The 18967-nt window shown below is 36.6% G+C and overlaps 1 protein-coding gene across 1 annotated transcript in view; it reads right to left on the minus strand.

Moving 5' to 3' along the window:
• Nucleotides 1-18967, minus strand: part of LOC122787159 (versican core protein-like) — a 2083348-nt gene that overhangs the window by 1662209 nt on the left and 402172 nt on the right. The window contains exon 2 of the mRNA XM_044053735.1: nt 13336-13417. Within this exon, the coding sequence (XP_043909670.1) occupies nt 13336-13408 (73 nt within the window). The 5' untranslated portion in view covers nt 13409-13417. The remainder of the gene's footprint in view (nt 1-13335; nt 13418-18967) is intronic.

An 18967-nucleotide genomic window follows, 5' to 3' on the forward strand; every position in this document is an offset into this window, starting at 1 on the left:
GTGTGGACTAAACTGTAGTAACTGCTTGCTACAGTACAGCAAGCAATTTGCTACAGTTTAAAAGTAAAACAATTTTTTTTTAAACAAAAACTGTAGTGCTCCATGCAAGCAGGGCATAAACTGTAGAAACATTTGTATCAAGCACTGTGTGTTATAGTTTAAAAAAGAATAAATTATTTTTTAAAAAATATGTTGAAGGAGTTGGGAGCAGGGCACAAAAATGGGACCTGAATGGCTGGGCAGAGGGGTGTGTTGTGCATCTGGCCACCTGACTGGTGTACCACTAGAAGCAACATCCATTTTATTTACTTTTTTATTTTTTACGTTTTATTCCTTATTTAAAGAGCTGAGGGAGTGGGACACCAATTATAACTACACAGGGCACTAGAAGAACCAGATATACTTCTGCTCTGCAGGCCTCGACTGAGACATGGTATTGGATAAAAAAAAATTTCCTAGAGTAAGAATGCTATTTGGAAACACTTACATAATGATGTAAAAATGATCCATCCCAGGACACCTCCCAAAAACTCTAAAGGAATTTCTATATCAAGATGCCAAGTTTGCTTGCTTCCATGAAACTGGCAAAAGCATTCATCATAAAAACTGTTCCTACACACTGAGCCATAACATTTTTACAGCATTTGATGGAACCTGTCCTTGTATATATTTATGTATGCATGCATGCAAGCATTTATTTATTTATTTATTTATTTGTTTATTTTTATTTACTAGCAATTTACATCTCAGAACTGAAATGCCTATTTTCAGTGGGATCCCAGGGATTAAAGCTCCAAAACAATGATATAAATATGCATTTGACAGTTAAAAAGAAAAACAGTATTTCAAATGAAACGGTCAACTGTCATTATTTACAATGCTCTAAGCTGCAGGTGTGGTAAAGTTAGACAGTTTATTAGTTGCTAGGTGATATTTTAGGGTGGGTTTGAACTGTTGCAGGTTACTTAAAAGCCTGATGTTTGGAAGTTTGTTGCATGTCTTGGGAGATGGTGACAGACAATAGTGAGTCAATTTAACAATTATTTGAATTATCAACAGCTTAAGTTATGAGGCTCTTTGGGTTCTATTGGGTACATGCGAGAATGTTTCAAAAAGGTTGATAAAAGTATTTTGTGTGCTGTGAGTAGCTGGAAGAGGGTGACGTGTTGAGGAAGTTCAAGCCAATTAATGGTATTGATGGCTGTGCAGTGATGGGAGTGGTTTGAAAGGCTGCAGACGAATTTGATAATTTTGTTGTAGGTGCTGTCTAGTTTGTATATGGTGGAAGAGTTGAGATTTGTGAATACTGTTGAGTTATATAGGAGGGGAGGAAGGAGAAGGGAGGGGGCAGCTATTTTTTTTTTACTATGATCACTTACCATGTTCTTTGCTTTGTAATGAAAGCCTAGTTTGCAGTGCATCTCTTTGACTGCAGTACTAATGTGCAGTTACAATTTTAACATGTCAGTGACAACTCATATTAATTTTGTCTCGGTGTCATTTTCAATTTATGTGTCATTTTGATTGATGTTTTTGGAAAGGAATAGGATTAGTTTAGTTTGTTGGGGTTTAAGTGCAATTGAGATTTATTTATCCAGTTTTCTATAGAGATGAAATAGTGTATGTATATATATATATATATATATATATATATATATATATATATATATATATATATGTATGTATATAGAGATATATATATATATGTATATAGATATATAGATATATATAGATATAGATATAGCTATATAGATATATGGATCTACTTTGTAATTTCGAAATTACACAACTTTGAAACTCTAAATACCAAAGCTCAGAATATCAAAGTTGTGGAATTTTGAAACCTGTCAGTAGAGGTTGGTATACAGTGCAGAACGGGAACTTTTCCATTCCTGTAGAACAATCTCATTTAAGTTGCAGGGGTTGCATATATATATATATATATATATATATATATATATATATATATATATATATATATATATATATATATATATATATATATATATATATATATATATATATATATATATATATATATATATACACACACGCACATACATGGGAGCACTACAGAATCCTGAAGACCAAAATCTCGTAAGTTCAAAATACTGAAAACTCAAAATACTGAAAACACACAGGATACTAGCACTTACTATATTCCAGCAAAGTACATACAAAAACATATTACCCTTCAACTATACACAGGGGAGCAACTCCCAGATTACACTTCACTAGACTAAGTGCAATCTCGGAGTTGATATATTTAAGTAGCAGGGGGTGTGGGGGGGAGCATAGTTGAAGGGTAATATGTTTCTGTATGTACTTGTGCTGGAATATAATAAGTGTTGGTATACTGTGTGTTTTCAGTATTTTGAACTTTCAAAATTTTGGTCTCCGGATTTTGAGCTTTCAGGATTCTGTAGCATATATCAGTCTTTACAAATTGTGTTGTTGGCTGTTAATAGCAGTGCAAATAATGTAGCTCTGTAATTATTCCTGCATTATTATTTATTACTTTATCTTAATTTAAACTTTATTTTGTTGTATAATCACTTAACTGGATTGTTCTTTGTAACTTTTGTACTGTTCTCTTCCTGGATCATGACTAAAAAGGTATCAGTAGACCAGTTCTCTCACCTGGTAAAGAAACTGTAAAATAAAATAAAATGTGGAAGAAAACTGCTGAGTAAGGGTAAAGTCTTGAACAATAGGAGAAGTAAGGTGGGAAAGCTACAATAGGTTACTAACCCTCTGGAAAGAAAAGAATATAATACAAGCCAAAATGAATGAATTTGGAATTTAGAATAAAGGATGAAAAAATATGTTTATTTTCATCCTTTTGACTTGGTGGCCTTGCAATACACACTTTGGTATTTTCAGCAGTCAAACATATGATAATATAAAGCATTATGGAAAATATAGGCACATTTTCAAGAACTAATTCAGATTTCTTCTGCTTTAAGCAGAAACGCACAATGCCAAAGAGTGTCTTGTGCAATCAGCAAAGCTTAAGACAGCTTTGATAATTGCATTTATAGACTGCTGGATTGCTGGTTTTAGAAATTATGTTAAGAAACACTTACCGAATGCCATTTCATATAATTGTTTTCAGTATTATTTGTTAATTGATGTGTGTTAACTGTCACTTGATGTTTGCAATCAGGCCTAGAACTTATTACACCAAGTGAAAACAAGCAAATGCAATAAATGAAGATGAAATTATCTTTCTTGATTGCACTGGAGAGTCTGTTTTACACCATTCAATTCTGTCTAAAGCCAAACCACTCTGAATTATTTTATATGGATCTGTATATACTTCCTTTAAGGTTTTGTATATGGCACGTGTTCAGCAAAATTGTAAATGAAAGGATCCAGGAAACTGACAGTCGGACAAATAGCCTCTGTTATGTATGCTACAGATCAACACACACAAGTAGAATCATAGCTAAATGAACACGAACTACCTCAAGACAGAAAGTTCAACAAAAAGCTTAAGGATAAATATATGAGTGGGAGGTTGGTGTAATGGTTAAGGTATTTATCTTACAGGCGCAAAGTGCAGGGTTTGATTCTCACATGGGGTAACTCCTAGGCTTAAAATGGTCCACAAAGGTAGATAGCCTAGTACTAATCTATAAACCTATGAACCATAGGTTTGTTTGTGTCTTTCGGCTTTTCCCGGTTAGGGGTCACCACAGCGGAACTCCGGTCCGCTAATGATTGGTAGTGATTTTTACGTACCGGGTTACCAGCCCTGACACACAACCTTCAACGAAGGCACGCCCCATTCACGTATGCCTCCACACAGAAGACGCACTAGCTGAGAATCGAACGGGACAACATATATCTATATAATGTGTGGGTGTGTGAGTGTATGTATATATATATATATATATATATATATATATATATATATATATATATATATACATATACATACATACATATATAATTTACCTTCAGTTGGTGGACTAACATGAATGTTGACAGCCTGAATGTAAACCACTCTGTCAAACATGGAAATACCGACTTCTGACTTCTCAGTATGCAGGTGCTGAGGTTGCTTCTTGGTGCATGCAAATATTACTTCAAAAAACATAAGTAACATCCCCTCATGTAAGGGGTTGACCCCCCACTCCCCCTTAGTCTCACACACCTGTCAACCATCTGTATAGTCTACCAAATACAGCTGATTAAAACAGATGTCAAGCAAATTTCCTCTCGACCAAAAAACAGGACCCATATTCCCTTCCTTAGGAATTATATCATCAATGAGTAGGTATATAAAGTGAGCAGGGAATGTTGAGGAGGGGGTGCAGGGGTTTACCCCCTCACAAAAAAAAACATGTTTTTACTATTTTATTCCTGTACCTGTTTTTGCATGCAGCGAGGGTATTCCTCACACATGCATAGTGCCCGGTTGACATTTATGTTGTTGGCATTTGCTGTCAACATTGTTAACATCAGCATTCAAGTGTTTTAATGCAAGCAGTTCCATATGCTTTACTATCAAATTTGCAAACAGAGATGCTCCGCAGATGGAAAATTCGAAACATGGATGTTCGAATTTCCATCTTGCGGAACATCTCTGTGTTAGAAAATTTATATCAGTGAATGCACTGTGCATTCACTGATATGAACTCGAAGCACTGTACGGAGATCGCGGTACAGTGTGGTTTGGAAACTCATCCCTTTCCTCGCTGAAGTGCAATCTCACAGTCGGAATATACAGTTAGCAGTGGGTGAGGGGGCGCAGCTGATTTGACACTGTGCAGTAGTACAGATTTTGACATTCATTGTTATGATTCAGTGTTGCAAATGGCATTTCTTTTGCCATTCTCAATTTTGATAGTAAACCGTTCCATATATTTATATAGATATAGATATAGACATAGATATAGATATAGATATAGATATGGGTTCTGTTTGGTCGAAAGGGAGTTTGCTTGATATCTGTTTAATCAACTGTATTTTGGTTGACTTTACAGATACTCGACAGGTGTGTGAGACTGGGGGCCCAGCCCCCTACATGAGGGGATGTTGCTTATTTTTTTATTTATTTTTTTAAGTAATATTTGCATGCACCAAGAAGTAAACTCAGCATATCAGCACATGCATACTTGGATGTCGGAAGTCGGCATTTCCATTTTTGATGTAGAGTGGTTTATGTTCAGGCTGTCAACATTCATGTTACTCAACCAAATGAAGATTTTGTGTGTGTGTGTGTGTGTGTGTGTGTGTGTGTGTGTGTGTGTGTGTGTGTGTGTGTATGTGTGTGTATGTGTGTGTGTGTGTGTGTATCTATACATATGTATATGTATATACATATATATGAATATCTGTATATTTGCTACAGATACACACTCACACATGTGGAATCATAGCTAAATGAACACAAACTACCTAAAGGCAGAAGACTCAACAAAAAGCTTAAGAACTTACATCCATAGAAACACTGTAAAAATGCATCATAAATCATTTCATCCTGTTTGTCCAGACCATAAGCGAAAGAGGTTCTTTATTCAGTTCAGATAGTATTGTAAAGTGTAGATCAATGTGTGTGTATGTACCTTTAAGAAGCTATCCAAAGGCTTGTACAAGTGTATAAATACTGAGCACGTGCAAGCTAGACTGCCATTTTATAGTAAGCCATTGAGATGTAAGCATGTATGTATGTAAGGTCTGTCTGTTAATCAGTTAGTTTATATTTTATGATGCTGCTATCCATCCTGATGTGTTTTTATGTATTACAGCTGCTAAGCAAAATATCCCACCTGCTTGTCTTCTATGTTAGAGAGTGATGTACAACATGGTGTAAGAAGTGGCATGTCTAAAAGGACTTGAGGCCAGGATGGAATCCAAATTCTTCAGTTTGAGTTCAAGGAGCACCCAGTTGGAACTGGAGGAATATAAACCAGTGAATCATGCCTACTGCATGCAAACTTCACAAAACAGGTAGAAACGAATTTCAGATATTAAAAACTTGCTCAGCACTTTCTTATATGAAAAATATGAAATGAGGCATACAGAATGCTCTAAACAATATTTGCATAAATCAATATGTCTAATATTGATAAAAAAATATTCAAATTGCTACAGAAAATATTTGAAATAAAGTCCGAATTGCATAAAACAAATAAAATAAGAGGGAACAACCGCATTTTTGCTAAGCACATATTTTTTGTATTAAAGATATCCGAGTTATCTGAAGTGTATAAAGTGTTAGTATGTTTGTGCAGTATTACAATAAAGTTATTTTGCAGAACACAGCCATTACAGAGTATATGTTGCAAAGTACAGTATTTCAAAGAGTTTATTGTGCATTTGAACATTGTTACAAGCTCACAGAACAGTTTTTTTTGTACATAATTACAAGGGCCATACTTTCTGTGTGTTAGCACATACTTTGTGAGCATGGCAGACAGATTTTGAAAACCCAGTGCACTTGTGTTTGAGAATAATATTGCAGAGAACTGGAGTGTATTTGAGCAAGACTATGACATTTTCATACAGGCTGCATTTTCTGAAAGACGACCATACAAAGGCTTAATTTAGCTGGTTTAGAAACCATAAAAAGTGAACGTTCATTTGTGTATGCACCTGCTATCTATACAGGAGAAGGGGAAACCAGTCATATTGTTGTACCAGCTGAGTCAAGGCAGGACCCTGAGTGCTTAAAATGTAAATTTAGAGAAATGTCTAACCCCCCTGATGGATGTTACAATGGAAGGGCACCTATTTTACACAAGGGATCAAAACCTGGTGAAACATTTGCAGCATATATATAAAACTGACCTGAGAAATAAAGCTAAAACATGTAGATCTGATGATTTAAGGGATGAGTTCATAAAAGACAGACATGTGTATGATATAAAACATGATGCTGTGAGAAAGATTTTGCTTTGTGATAGTGATTTAACTTTGAACAAGGCCATTGAGATTTGTCAGATACATGAGCTCACAGAAAAGCACACAAATATGCTTAGAAATGAGAATAGTTCTAGAAGGCACAATGATAAAGCTCATGTTGATAGTATGCAGCACGTGGTTAAAAGAAACAGGCCCAAGCACATGGCAGCTATTTAGCCCCTGCAGCACCCACTGGTAAACCCCAGAGCTTTCCAGCAAATTCCAGAGTTCGCACAGTCTCAGTGAAGCACAAAAGTGAGTTGCAAACTCAAAGCATGGGCCCCAACCTAGTCTCATTGCCAACTGTCATAATTGTGGTGGAAATCATGAATCTAAAAGGGAGGAATGTTGAGCTTTTGGTCAGCAATGCCACAAATGCAATACGTGGAATCATTTTAAAAGGTTTTGTAAATCAAAAGGTCCACATTCTTTTATTAAAAGGGAACATTTTAAGAAATAAGCTGATCAATTAGAAAGCTGTGACCCTACATCACATACTTTTTATGTCAATGGTGTGTTAGTGCTTAATGAAACAGTCAATGCAGTAGATTTAAGGGCAAAGAATGAAGTATTCTGTACTGTTTGGATAAATGGCAAACTTGTAGAGCTCAAAGTTGACACAGGTTCCAAGTGCAATGTTATGTCAACAGCAACATTTGCTAGTGTGTGTCATAGTGAAAGGCTTGATTTGGCAAGGTCTGTGAAGCTCATTACTTATGGAGGTGAAGAAATACAGACTGAAGGTTCAGTAGTGTTTTCACACTACTCTGCTGGGAGAAGCTACAACTTGTTATTCTATGTGGTCAAGAGGCACATCCAGTCATTATTAAGGCTCAGAGACAGTTTGAAAATGGGACTGTTTTCATTTAATAAGGTAGTCCATCATGTTAGTTTAAAAGACCACTACTCTAATTTTGCCCAGTATATTTTTTATATGTATACTGATATTTTCAAAGACAAATTAGGGAAGCTTCCAGCTGTGTACTCCATGAAGTTAGACCCAGAGGTCACTCCAGTTATCAGGCCAGCACAAAAAGATCCAATAGCCATGCAGGACAGAGTCAAAGCCGAGCTACATAAAATGGTGCGATAAGGTGTGATTTGTCCTGTTGATTCTGCAACTCCAACTGAATGGGTATCTTCCATGGTGGTAGCTCACAAGAAAAGCTCAGATGACATCAGAATATGTATTGACCCACGAAATTTGAACAAAGCATTAAAAAGACCTCATCATCCAATGAGCACAGTCAAAGAAATCACAGCCTTGATGCCTAATATTACTGTTTTTTTTCTATCTTAGATGCAGAGAGTTCATTTTGGAAAATTCAGCTCGACAAAAAATCATCATTGCTCACTACATTTGGTACGCCGTTTGACAGGTACAGATTTTGAGAATGTCATTTTGAATAAATTCTGCAATGAAGTCTTTCAACGTACAATGGAACAACTTTTTTTCTGGGTATCCTTGTGCTATTATAGTTGACAACATAGTAGTCAGAGGTAATGGTGAAGTTGAGCATGACAGAAACCTCAGAAAAGTTCTGGAAAGAGCATGCCAAGTGAATCTTAAGCTCAATCCACAGAAATACAAATTCAGGCTAGAAGAAGTTACTTATGTTGGTCATTTATTTACCAGTTCAGGCGTACGACCAGACCCTTCCAAGCAAACAGACGTTCTCAAGATGCCAGCTCTAGACAATGTTCAAGCCCTGCAATGTTTTCTTGGCATGGTTAACTATCTAGGCAAGTTCATTCCAGACTTGAGCCAACTTTCAGCACCGCTTAGAGAGCCAACATGTAAAGAAGTAGCTTGGTCATGGTTAGAGCAACAACAAAGAGCATTTAATGTCCTGAAACAGAGAATTGTTAGGCCACCAATTCTCAGATATTATGATGTTCACAAGACAGTTACACTTTCCTGTGATGCTTCAAAATTTGATCTTCGTGCAGTCCTTCTACAAGAGGATCAACCTGTTGCCTATGCATTGAGAACTCTTACCCAAGCTGAGATGCAGTATGCCCAGGTCAAGAAAGAGCTTTTGGCAATCATTTTTGCATGTTTGAAGTTCCATGATTATGTTTATGGTAGACCTATCCAGGTCAAAACAGACCACCAACCCCTAGTCACTATCATGAGAAAGTCTATGCATTCAGCTCCAGCAACACTGCAACGTATGATGCAGAGATTGTAAAAATATAATTTTTCTCTTGTCTACAAGAAAGGCAAACTTCTTTATCTTGCTGATACATTATCCAGATCACCCAGAAACACTACAGAACAGCATGATAATGAGAACCTTGGTTTTGGAAGTGAGAATTTGTTCTCCCACACATCTTGATAAGCAGAGAGATCACACAGCCACAGATCCTGTTTTATAAAGGCTCAACCATTTTATCAATCAAGTATGTCCATCAATGCAATCTCGTTTACTTCAAGTGCAACCTTATTTTCCATACAGAGATGAGATTTTGCCTGACAAAGGTATCATTATGAAAGGTCCGAAAGTAATTGTTCCAAAGTCCTTGCAATACAAGTACATTACTATCCTACATCGTGATCACACAGGAACCGACTCTACCAAAAGAAGGGTAAGAGATCTAGTATTTTGGCCTGCTATGTCACAAGAGATTGAGAGAGCACTTTTATCTTGTTGTGTGTGAAATAGTACTAAGCCACATCAACAGAAGGAAACACTTATTTGGTGTTAGCAGACTCTTAATCCAATTGGTGTGAGATTGACCTACTCCCTAACCTAGCATCCAGTACTGTCATTACTAAGATAAAACATCATTTTGCAGTACATGGTAGTCCACACAAATTTATTTCTGACAATGGCACACAGTTTCCAAGCCAACAGTTCAAAAGATTTGTTGAAGAATGGAACATTACTCATGTCACAAGTAGCACTGAGTACCCACAGTCAAATGGTTTGGCAAAATGTGCAGTTCAAAGTGCAAAACAGTTACTAGGGAAGTCAAAATGAGATAACAGTGATGTTTTTCTGAATCTCTTGAATCTCAGAAACATTCCATGTGATAAAAATCTTGGTTCACCTGCTCAGAGATTTCTGTCGAGACAAACCAAAACCACATTACCAATCAATAGTCAATTGTTGGTTCCATGTATCAAGAATAAGAGGTCAGTGAAAACCAATCTGCTGACAAAGCATTTAACCCAGAAGTCTGACTATGATAAGACCAGCAAACCGCTCAATCAATTACAGGAAGGAGAAGTGGTAAGGATGCATATCTCCAAAGGTTACAACTGGATTGGTGTCGTGAAGAGTATTTGCCCAGAGCTGAGATCTTATAGTGTCGAATCACAAGGAGCAGACTTTAGGCAGAATTGGAAAGATTTGATACCGGTGTCCAAGCCTACACCACAGCACATAGCCTGTGAGAAAGACTCTATCTCAGAGTGAGTTGTCCAGTGTTCCAATTCCAGAGGAAGTTCCAGAGGACATTCCTGTTCCTGTGACAAATTTAGAAGTTCCTGATATGAGTTATTCACCGAAGACTGCTGCTGTTGCTAAATTTAGTCCAGATTGTTATGTTACGAGATTTGATCATATCTCCAGACCATGTAACAGATACATGGCAACTTGGACATGTACATTGTGTTTTGTTCTAGCGTCTATAATAATGCATGTCTGACTCTAGTATTGTTTTCACAAAGGGCAATCTTTTTAAGAGGGAGGATGTAGATCAATGTGTGTATGTACCTTTAAGAAGCTATTCAAGGGCTTGCACAAGTGTGTAAATACTGAGCACGTCCAAGTCTGACTGCCATTTTGTAGTAAGTTGTTGAAATTTAAGCATATATGTATGGAAGGTCTGTCTGTTAACCAGTTTGTTTATATTTTATGATGCTGCTATCCATCCTGATGTGTTTTTATGTATTAAAGCATCTAAATGAAATACCCCGCCTGCTTGTCTTCTATGTTAGAGAGGGACATGTGACAAAGATTGCAAGCATTTGCTTACAAGTTGACCAGGCAAATGACTGAAAAACTGAAGGACTCTGGTGTGCTTAAAACTTGATGGTAGCATCTGTTTTGGTTGTTTGGCATGGTTTCTGCTTCCTCTGGCCATTTCCTGGTTTCTATCATTTGGAAGTTTGGCTGTTTCAATCAAAAAAAAAATCAAAATATATAGCTCTGGTAAGAAGGGGAAGTTGCTTTCAGTGAGCAAGCAGAAAGGGTGCAAATAATAGTTTTTCAGTGAGAATGAATATCTTTTTGTGAGAAGTGAGTGATGTTAAGCACAAACCAAATGTTAAACCAGTATAAAACGCATTGCAGTTGTCTTAGCAAACGTATGAGTGACAAACAGAATGAATGCAGACTGGAAAAATGAGCCAAAGCAACCATGAGCATTCTGAACATTAGTAATGTGTAGCACAAAATAAGTTAAAAAATATAACAAAATTGGTATTTTGTTGCTGTGTTTAATGCTAAAGTTGTCAAATAAGTAACAACAGAAATAAGACAGAACAAAGGTCGAGAGTTTTTTTTGGTTGCTGTGATTAAACCGTAAGGCAGAGAGAAAAAAACTGCCATGTAAAACTCCCAATTCACGAAGTCCAATGAAGTCTAAAATATACAATGGTGCAAACATCAGAGCAATGCCATACTGTGCCTGCAGAAACATCCCAAAATTTCCAGAAAAAATGAAATTCTATAGCTCTTGTAAGAAACGTGAGCGTAAAGTTAAGTTCCTTTCAGTGAACAAGCAGAAAGGATGCAAATAAAAGTTTTTCAGTGAGAATGAATATTTTGTTTAGAGATCAGTGGGATGCTGTGCTTGCAGTGGATGCTATTCAAGTGCTTGGGCTTAATATGCAAATGCATCCCAAAAGGCTAGAGACTGGACATCAGATATAAATCTGGCGTCAAGCTAAATATAGAGAAATGTTGCTTTGGCAAAACTGAAATTCAGTATTTTGAACATTGTATAAGTGGCGACGGCATTAGGCCAGATGCAATCAAAGTCAAGGATACACCCGAGTAGCAGCGTCATACAAATGGCATTGTTAACTGCCTTGGACAAATTCTTGCCAGAACTATTAAGAGTGCTCATTCTTGTGATACACCATTGACAAAGTGGCATAATGGTTAAGGTCTTTACCTTACAGATGCAAGGTGCAGGGTTTGATTCTCACATGGGGTAACTGGATGGGCTTAAAATAGCCCATAAGGGCAGTTAGCCTAGTACTAACCTATGAACCTAAATATATTTATTGGATGCAGTCCACAAAGGTGTCAATAAAATTGTTAACGTTGACAGGCAAGCTCTGGGAAACAGGATGCATCGTTCTCTGCAGTGTGAGTAGAAGGCAGTCTGGAGCACATAAAAAGGGGTGAAACGCATCATGAATACAGCCGGTGGGGTTTGGCTTTATTGGCTTGAATGAATCAATAAAGTCATTTCTCAGAAATAAATACTGAGCTTTTTAATTGATAGGACTGAACCATTAGTACTTATGAAAAACAAGACAGCTGCCCCATGTGGTCCCAAGTCCAGTGCTAAAAAAGTATAATATGGAAGTTACAGCAAAACACATGAAAACTTCAGTGAAAAGTACCATAATTGAAAAAAATGCACCTTTGACAGTCTGAAGAGGTATGTTGTTGGTTGGGAGAGGTTTGTGGGATGCACTCACTTTTCCGTTATGCTTTTGTACTTCAGTCAGTCTAGTTGTAACAAGTAAAATGTTAACACCCTGATGGCAACAGAAACAACATTTGCTAACTTTAACCTTCTGCATTTTCTCAGATAGCAATAAGTTTTAACAACAAGGTGAGCTGCCCCAATGCCAGCCTGCTAGACATTGATAGCATATGCTGTTCATTGATATATATCCAATTTTTGCACGGCAATTTAAATGCAATGCTGTGAATGCCAGGATTACTGCACTTGTCGCTATGACAAGACTTAATTTTGCTATTTTTATCTATAATCATTCTTAGATCTGTACATTGCTGAAGTGTCATTAATATTCTGTCCCTCATGTCTGTGCTGCCATGTTTTTTTATAGGAATTCACATTGTATCTCTTCAAGGTATAATTTATGTGTAGTCTTTCATGCCATGTCAGCTTCACAAACCTACACACTTCCCTTGTCATGACTGAAAACAATGCATCACAACAGACATTCTGACTGCATAAAACAAAATCAGTAGACAAAATTCTATTATTATTAACAGTATACGTTGTCTAGCATCACAGTAACATACAGTCAGGTTTATAGCTTGAGATATATACCACCTGTTGTTACAGAAAATGTTTCTTGACTAACAAGCTTCATTAAAACCAGAACATTTGCTCTTTTGTTTTATGATTTTTTTTTATACAACAGCTGAAATTCTATTGCATTTTACCATATCTAATGAGTTCAGAAATATTCTTCTGCATGCAGCTTACCTGCCATGAGGTGGATGATAGGAATTGCCCAAATAAGACAGCGCAAGAAAACATGAAACATCGTATTTGCCATTCTTTTAACCTGCAATAAGAAAGGGATTTATTTAGACAAACCGTATTGATTCTAGTTTGTTTAGTGTCTGCAGAGGCTCATAAATCTCCTTTCCAATGACATTCCGTCCCACAGTGACATCTAACTCTTTTCTATGAATAATTCAAGGGAAATAGTCTAAACTGTAATATTAGCCCTACTTAGGGAGATTACTTTCACAGTGTGGGTTCTGTTTCAGACTGTGATATGATGAGAAGACATTTAGTGAATTCAGGATGCCATATAACTCTAGAGATATCTCACAGATACGTAGCCAGTATTGTAACATTTCAGTTCAATATGACTAATACAAGTAATCAATTAAAGGGAAAGAAAAAATATTTGTGCTGCATGGGGCATTTTAGATGATCTTTTCAATTTTTAACTGTAAAGCATACAGACACATATAAATAAATAGATAGATCTGACATTAAAAGATGAAGGCTCACCTCCCCTTGCCAACTAAGTCTGGTTGAGTAGTGGAGGTACCTCTTCTGCAGCTACCCCTAATCCTGTACCCTCCTCCATGAAGCATTAAACCTATTTGACTTACACTACACTAGGGTATAAGCCTTACCACCCTCTTCCATAAAGTACTATGTCTTCAGTTCTGACTTAATTTATTTCCCTATCCAGATGTCTCCCATGTATCCTTCTTCCCAATGAAGCTTTCTTTTTTTTTAACTCTGCCACTCCTATATACCATCAACCAATATGATTCATCCAAACCACAGCATTATTCCTCTTCTACTAATATAAACAAGCTTGTATGTTTCCTCATAGCCAAGAACCTTAGACTATTTCACTGTTTTGGTAACACAGCCATTTTTGACATCCAAAATTCCTTCCTTCTGTTTGTTCTCCAAAATTCCGCATGACACTCCAATAAAACCTTACCAATGCACTCAATAACAGAAGGGTGGCATTAACATATCTGGAATCTTCTATCCCTAGCAACTATTTTTTCTATCTTAATCTAAATTCTTCTTTAGAAATAATTTTCATTTATTTGATACACACACGCACACACATGCATGCATACATTTATATATTTGTTTCTTAAGTAAGATATCTAGGACAAATAGTTGTTTTTCAAAGATGCACATAAAATATTAAAAAGGTCATTTAAACTGAAGAAGGCAAAACAGATCAAATAATATGCTAGTGAAAAGTGCTGCAAACTGCCTGGAGGCTTAGATAGGACCAAAGGTCAGCAGCAAAAAAAAAAAACATACTAAATGAGCCAACAGCCAACATTCAATGGATGGTCTCGTTCTTTAGGTGCAGATGGCAAAACATAAATGGTAAACATAGCGGCGCTGTGAGAAGACTGTTGCAGACAAACAAGTACATACATGGGTGTTGCTGTTATTGTTGAATATGCTACAAAGTAAAATACTACTGAACAATGTCTCATACCAGTCTGTTATACTCATTACAGGTGGTCCGATCAAGTTTCAGGATGCAACACATATGCTATAGACTTTATGCATTTCTGATAAGCAAAATGCAAGAATTAAACTTTGAACAGACTTCTGACTGAGCTATAACGTTCCACAGAAATGTGTATAAAAAAGGAAGTAAAAGACAATCTGAATAGTTTCAAGAGAGCATGATTAGCTGCAGATTCTATATGGTCCATGTCAATGTGCCCGACACATTTCAACACTCACTGCTGGAGTTTCATTAAAGCTTCCAAGACTTGTGACAGAACCATGACACATCTTTGATGTTTTGTGCAGTATCTTAAACTGCTTAAAAAGAGGTCTAAAGCTCATATTGATCTGCTGTAATACAAAGCTAAATTGAGGCCATATAACGATCAACATTTCACAATGTTTCTATTACTTCCAACAAAATCTACTGCAATTTTTTTTTTAACTACAGCATGGCAAATGACAACAAGAACTGTGTCATACTCACAGCACCATAGATACAGCAAACCAGGACCTGTGCTTTCAGTATAATGGCCTGAAGCCTAGCCCCTACATTTTTTTCCTTTTCTAGAAATAAAATAATATGCACCTTAAACTGTTTCCAAACATCATACTGCAGACCTGAGGACTGATTCTATGTCTCAAAAAATCAGTCCCTTACACAATGAACTATTGATGAAACATGTTGCAAGATGATATGAAATAAAACTGAAGAGATCAAGGCATGTTTTTTCTTACTAGTGCAGCGTATATGAAATATTTGTATTAGTATGAAGAACTACTTCAGTGTGTAAATAAAGAAGCTGAACAGCAAGTGTCAGAGGGGCATTCTAAAGTCATGTTACTGTGTTTACAACACATCAGTGCAAAATGCAGATCCTTACAGGCACAGAGCATTTACAACTCTCATTTTAAAATGTAATAGAACTACCTAAGCCGTGCTTCTACAGTAGCGAAGCAGATGGAATTTCAAGTGAAAAGGCATGTCGAACTTGATTTTCTGCACGCTACACCGGCTGTTATGATGACAAAGGGTAAGTAGTGATGAATAAAGAGAGCGATCATCCACAAGTTCTTCTTGATGCACACAGAAATCATTTGTGTTTTGTTTCTGAAATGAAAACATGGAAATTCCTTTCTAAATTTCAATGTTTGAACATTTGAACTGTCAGTATAGTTAATGTAGAGATGGGGTTGCAAGCCTTGAATTTGACAAAAAATTGTGAATTTCAAAGTCCATTAATGTTTTTTTTGTCTGTTTTGTTTTTTATCCAGGTTTAATCTATAGTACTCATATTTACAAGAAGAAAACAGCAACATACAGGAAAACTAAGTATGTTGGTAAAGACCGCACAAAGCCCAGCAGTGTGCAAATTCCACATCATTTTTGTAAGGCTGAAACAAATGGCCACAAATGCGCATATGCTTGTACTTACCACATGACAGTAATCAAACAGTACCATGTGGCAGTAAGTGCCAGCTCAGTTATAAGACCTCGTAAGTAAACAAAGTGCCTGTGTCAAACAATGTAGGCTTGCACATTTCTCTAAAGAGGTGAAGACTGCAGTTGTTGAATGTGGTCTTCAATGAAAGGACTGTTATATCAGAAAGTATACCAGTAGCCTTATACTATCTATACAGAAAGGTGTGAAGTCACTGGGGAGGAGTGTGCTGTGTTATAACCAAAAGTTATACCTTCTTGAATTTTAATAAGACCTGCTGAAGATGTGGAAAATGCATTAACCAGATGTCTAGCCACAATGGTACAGTCAGTGATGAATGGGAGCCTCTGATTTTAGGGGAAAAGGTAGAAATGAGACATGACAAAGATCAGTTGCACCCCAGTGCCAAAAAGAAAAAGAACAAGAAGCAATATGTATATTCATACGCAAGTTCCAGGCATAAATGAGTACCTCAAAGCAATTTTCGTAATCTGAGGTCCTGCTAGAGATAATATGTGGGATTACTTCCTATGAAAGCCTATTATTTAGTTGTAATGAAATGTAAAACCAATCAACTGACAATGCAGAGCTTTTAAATAACATTTAAAAACAGAGTAATATTATTGGAGCATATGCCGTGAAGCTAATTGTGCTCTATGTAGTAAATAATAAACTAATCCAAAACATATAAACATCAAAACTTTTTGACTTTGGTTTGTTAAATTGAGACTTTATTCTGAGCAGTTGGACATAAGCTCAGCATTTCATACATTATTCTGCCTTGACAAATTCAAAACTTTAATTCCTGATATCATGGCAACAACTCCTATGAAAAATCATTCTTACATATTTTAACCTTAGTTTGCAAGCTCCCACGCTAAGCATATGGCTGAATTCCTACCTAATCATTACTTCATCCAGCTAATAACAGAACCAACCCAATCTACTCTCAGACAGAGCTTCCCTTATTGATATTTTAATAATACACCACCCCTCTTTTATCTCTAACATGTCTGCCACCAACTCTTTTTGACCACTGTGCTATTACATTTACGTTCAGTGGCCAAGCCACAAAATGATGTGCAAAACTAATTACCTTCAGGCCAAAAGATGAAGTCAGTACTGACAAACTCAGATCATAGCTCTCCATCTTGGATTGTTTCCCCATACTTACAGGATCCCAATACTGCGGAAAATAAACTCTCAACCATACATTACTAATTTTCCATGATTGATTTTTCACTTTGGCCACAAGACTAGCCAAACCATTATAAACAATTGAATGTCAAAGAAATTAAAACAGGTTTTACTATTAAGAGATGAATCAGTGTCACAACTGGAATGAAAATGTCACCAAAAAATCATGAGCATTTCAACATGCTAAGAAACATACTAAAACAAGTTATTATAAGGGATGAATCCAAATTCTTGAAGGGGAAAACCAAAAAAATTCTGACATGAGGTTAATCTGCTAATAGACCATAACATTCCACAAGAAATGTATTGTTATAACATCACACAATGCTCACACGGGCAATTTTGACCTACTTACTTCCGGTAGGTATTTGCTCCCCCTCTCCCCACCTCTGCTGCCACCTCTCCATTTCACCCACCCTCCCTTTACAGTTCATTCCTCAATTCCACTTAAAAAAATTAAAACCAATGAACTTGTAACAGTCTGGAACCCAATTCCCACAGGTGTCTTCACTGGGGCAGGTAACCTCAGTCCCTTGCAAAAACTGGCAAACTGCTCTAATGTTTCATACCTAGTCACCTTTGCTATAACCAAAATATTATGCCTCACATCTGGAAAACAGCTTTAATCAATCCACTTCCAAAGCAATCAAAGCTTTAAAATTCTTCACAACATAGGCCTATTACCATTCTTTCTATGACTCAAAAAATTCTACAAAAACTCATTCATCTTTCAGCTTTAAGAATATATCCAAATTTACCAGCTCCTTTTGTTAAACTATCATGGCTTGTGGACAAGCCACAGTACTATGAATGCACTTTGTACTCTGACCAGTCAGTGAATTCTTAATGAACATTGGTGAAGGTGGCCTTGTAGGTAAACCCTTTGTTGAACTCACTATGCCTTTAGACACCCTAATTTTTCACACCCTGTTACATTTGGGCATCAGCCCAGATTCATGCCAATGGTTCAGATACTACCTAACTGATCATCTATGCTCATCTATCTCTAAGAATGCCCCTCTACTTAAAGGGAACCCTAAATACTTGCCCCCTTAGTTTTTTTCAAATTTTATCAATAAACTTCCTTATGAGCTTCAAACCTTCCTCATGTTATATGCAAATAATATGATCATATTAAGATCAATCATCCACATTCAACTACAGTATGACCTTTTTTCTCTGAACAACTGGTTAAAGGAACAAACTTCTACTCAACCCACATATAATAAAAAGAAAGCTTTTCAGTATCCACCAGAGTCTATTTACAGCTCCAGTAACCAACACTATCTAAGACTGCAACAAGTCTCCCCTGCCCGATGTAGAATCAATATTTAGCATCAAATATCTTGGTATCTGGTTACACTAGACTGTAGACCTCTAAGCCCATATAGACAAAAATCAGGGAAAAAGAAAATCAGACCAATTAATTCCTCACTATTTTGGGCAAGACAGTTTCTTCTTTCCTC

Source organism: Protopterus annectens, chromosome 13.part0 (genome assembly GCF_019279795.1).
Source record: "Protopterus annectens isolate FY-2018-M chromosome 13.part0, PAN1.0, whole genome shotgun sequence".
Classification (NCBI taxonomy): domain Eukaryota; kingdom Metazoa; phylum Chordata; order Ceratodontiformes; family Protopteridae; genus Protopterus; species Protopterus annectens.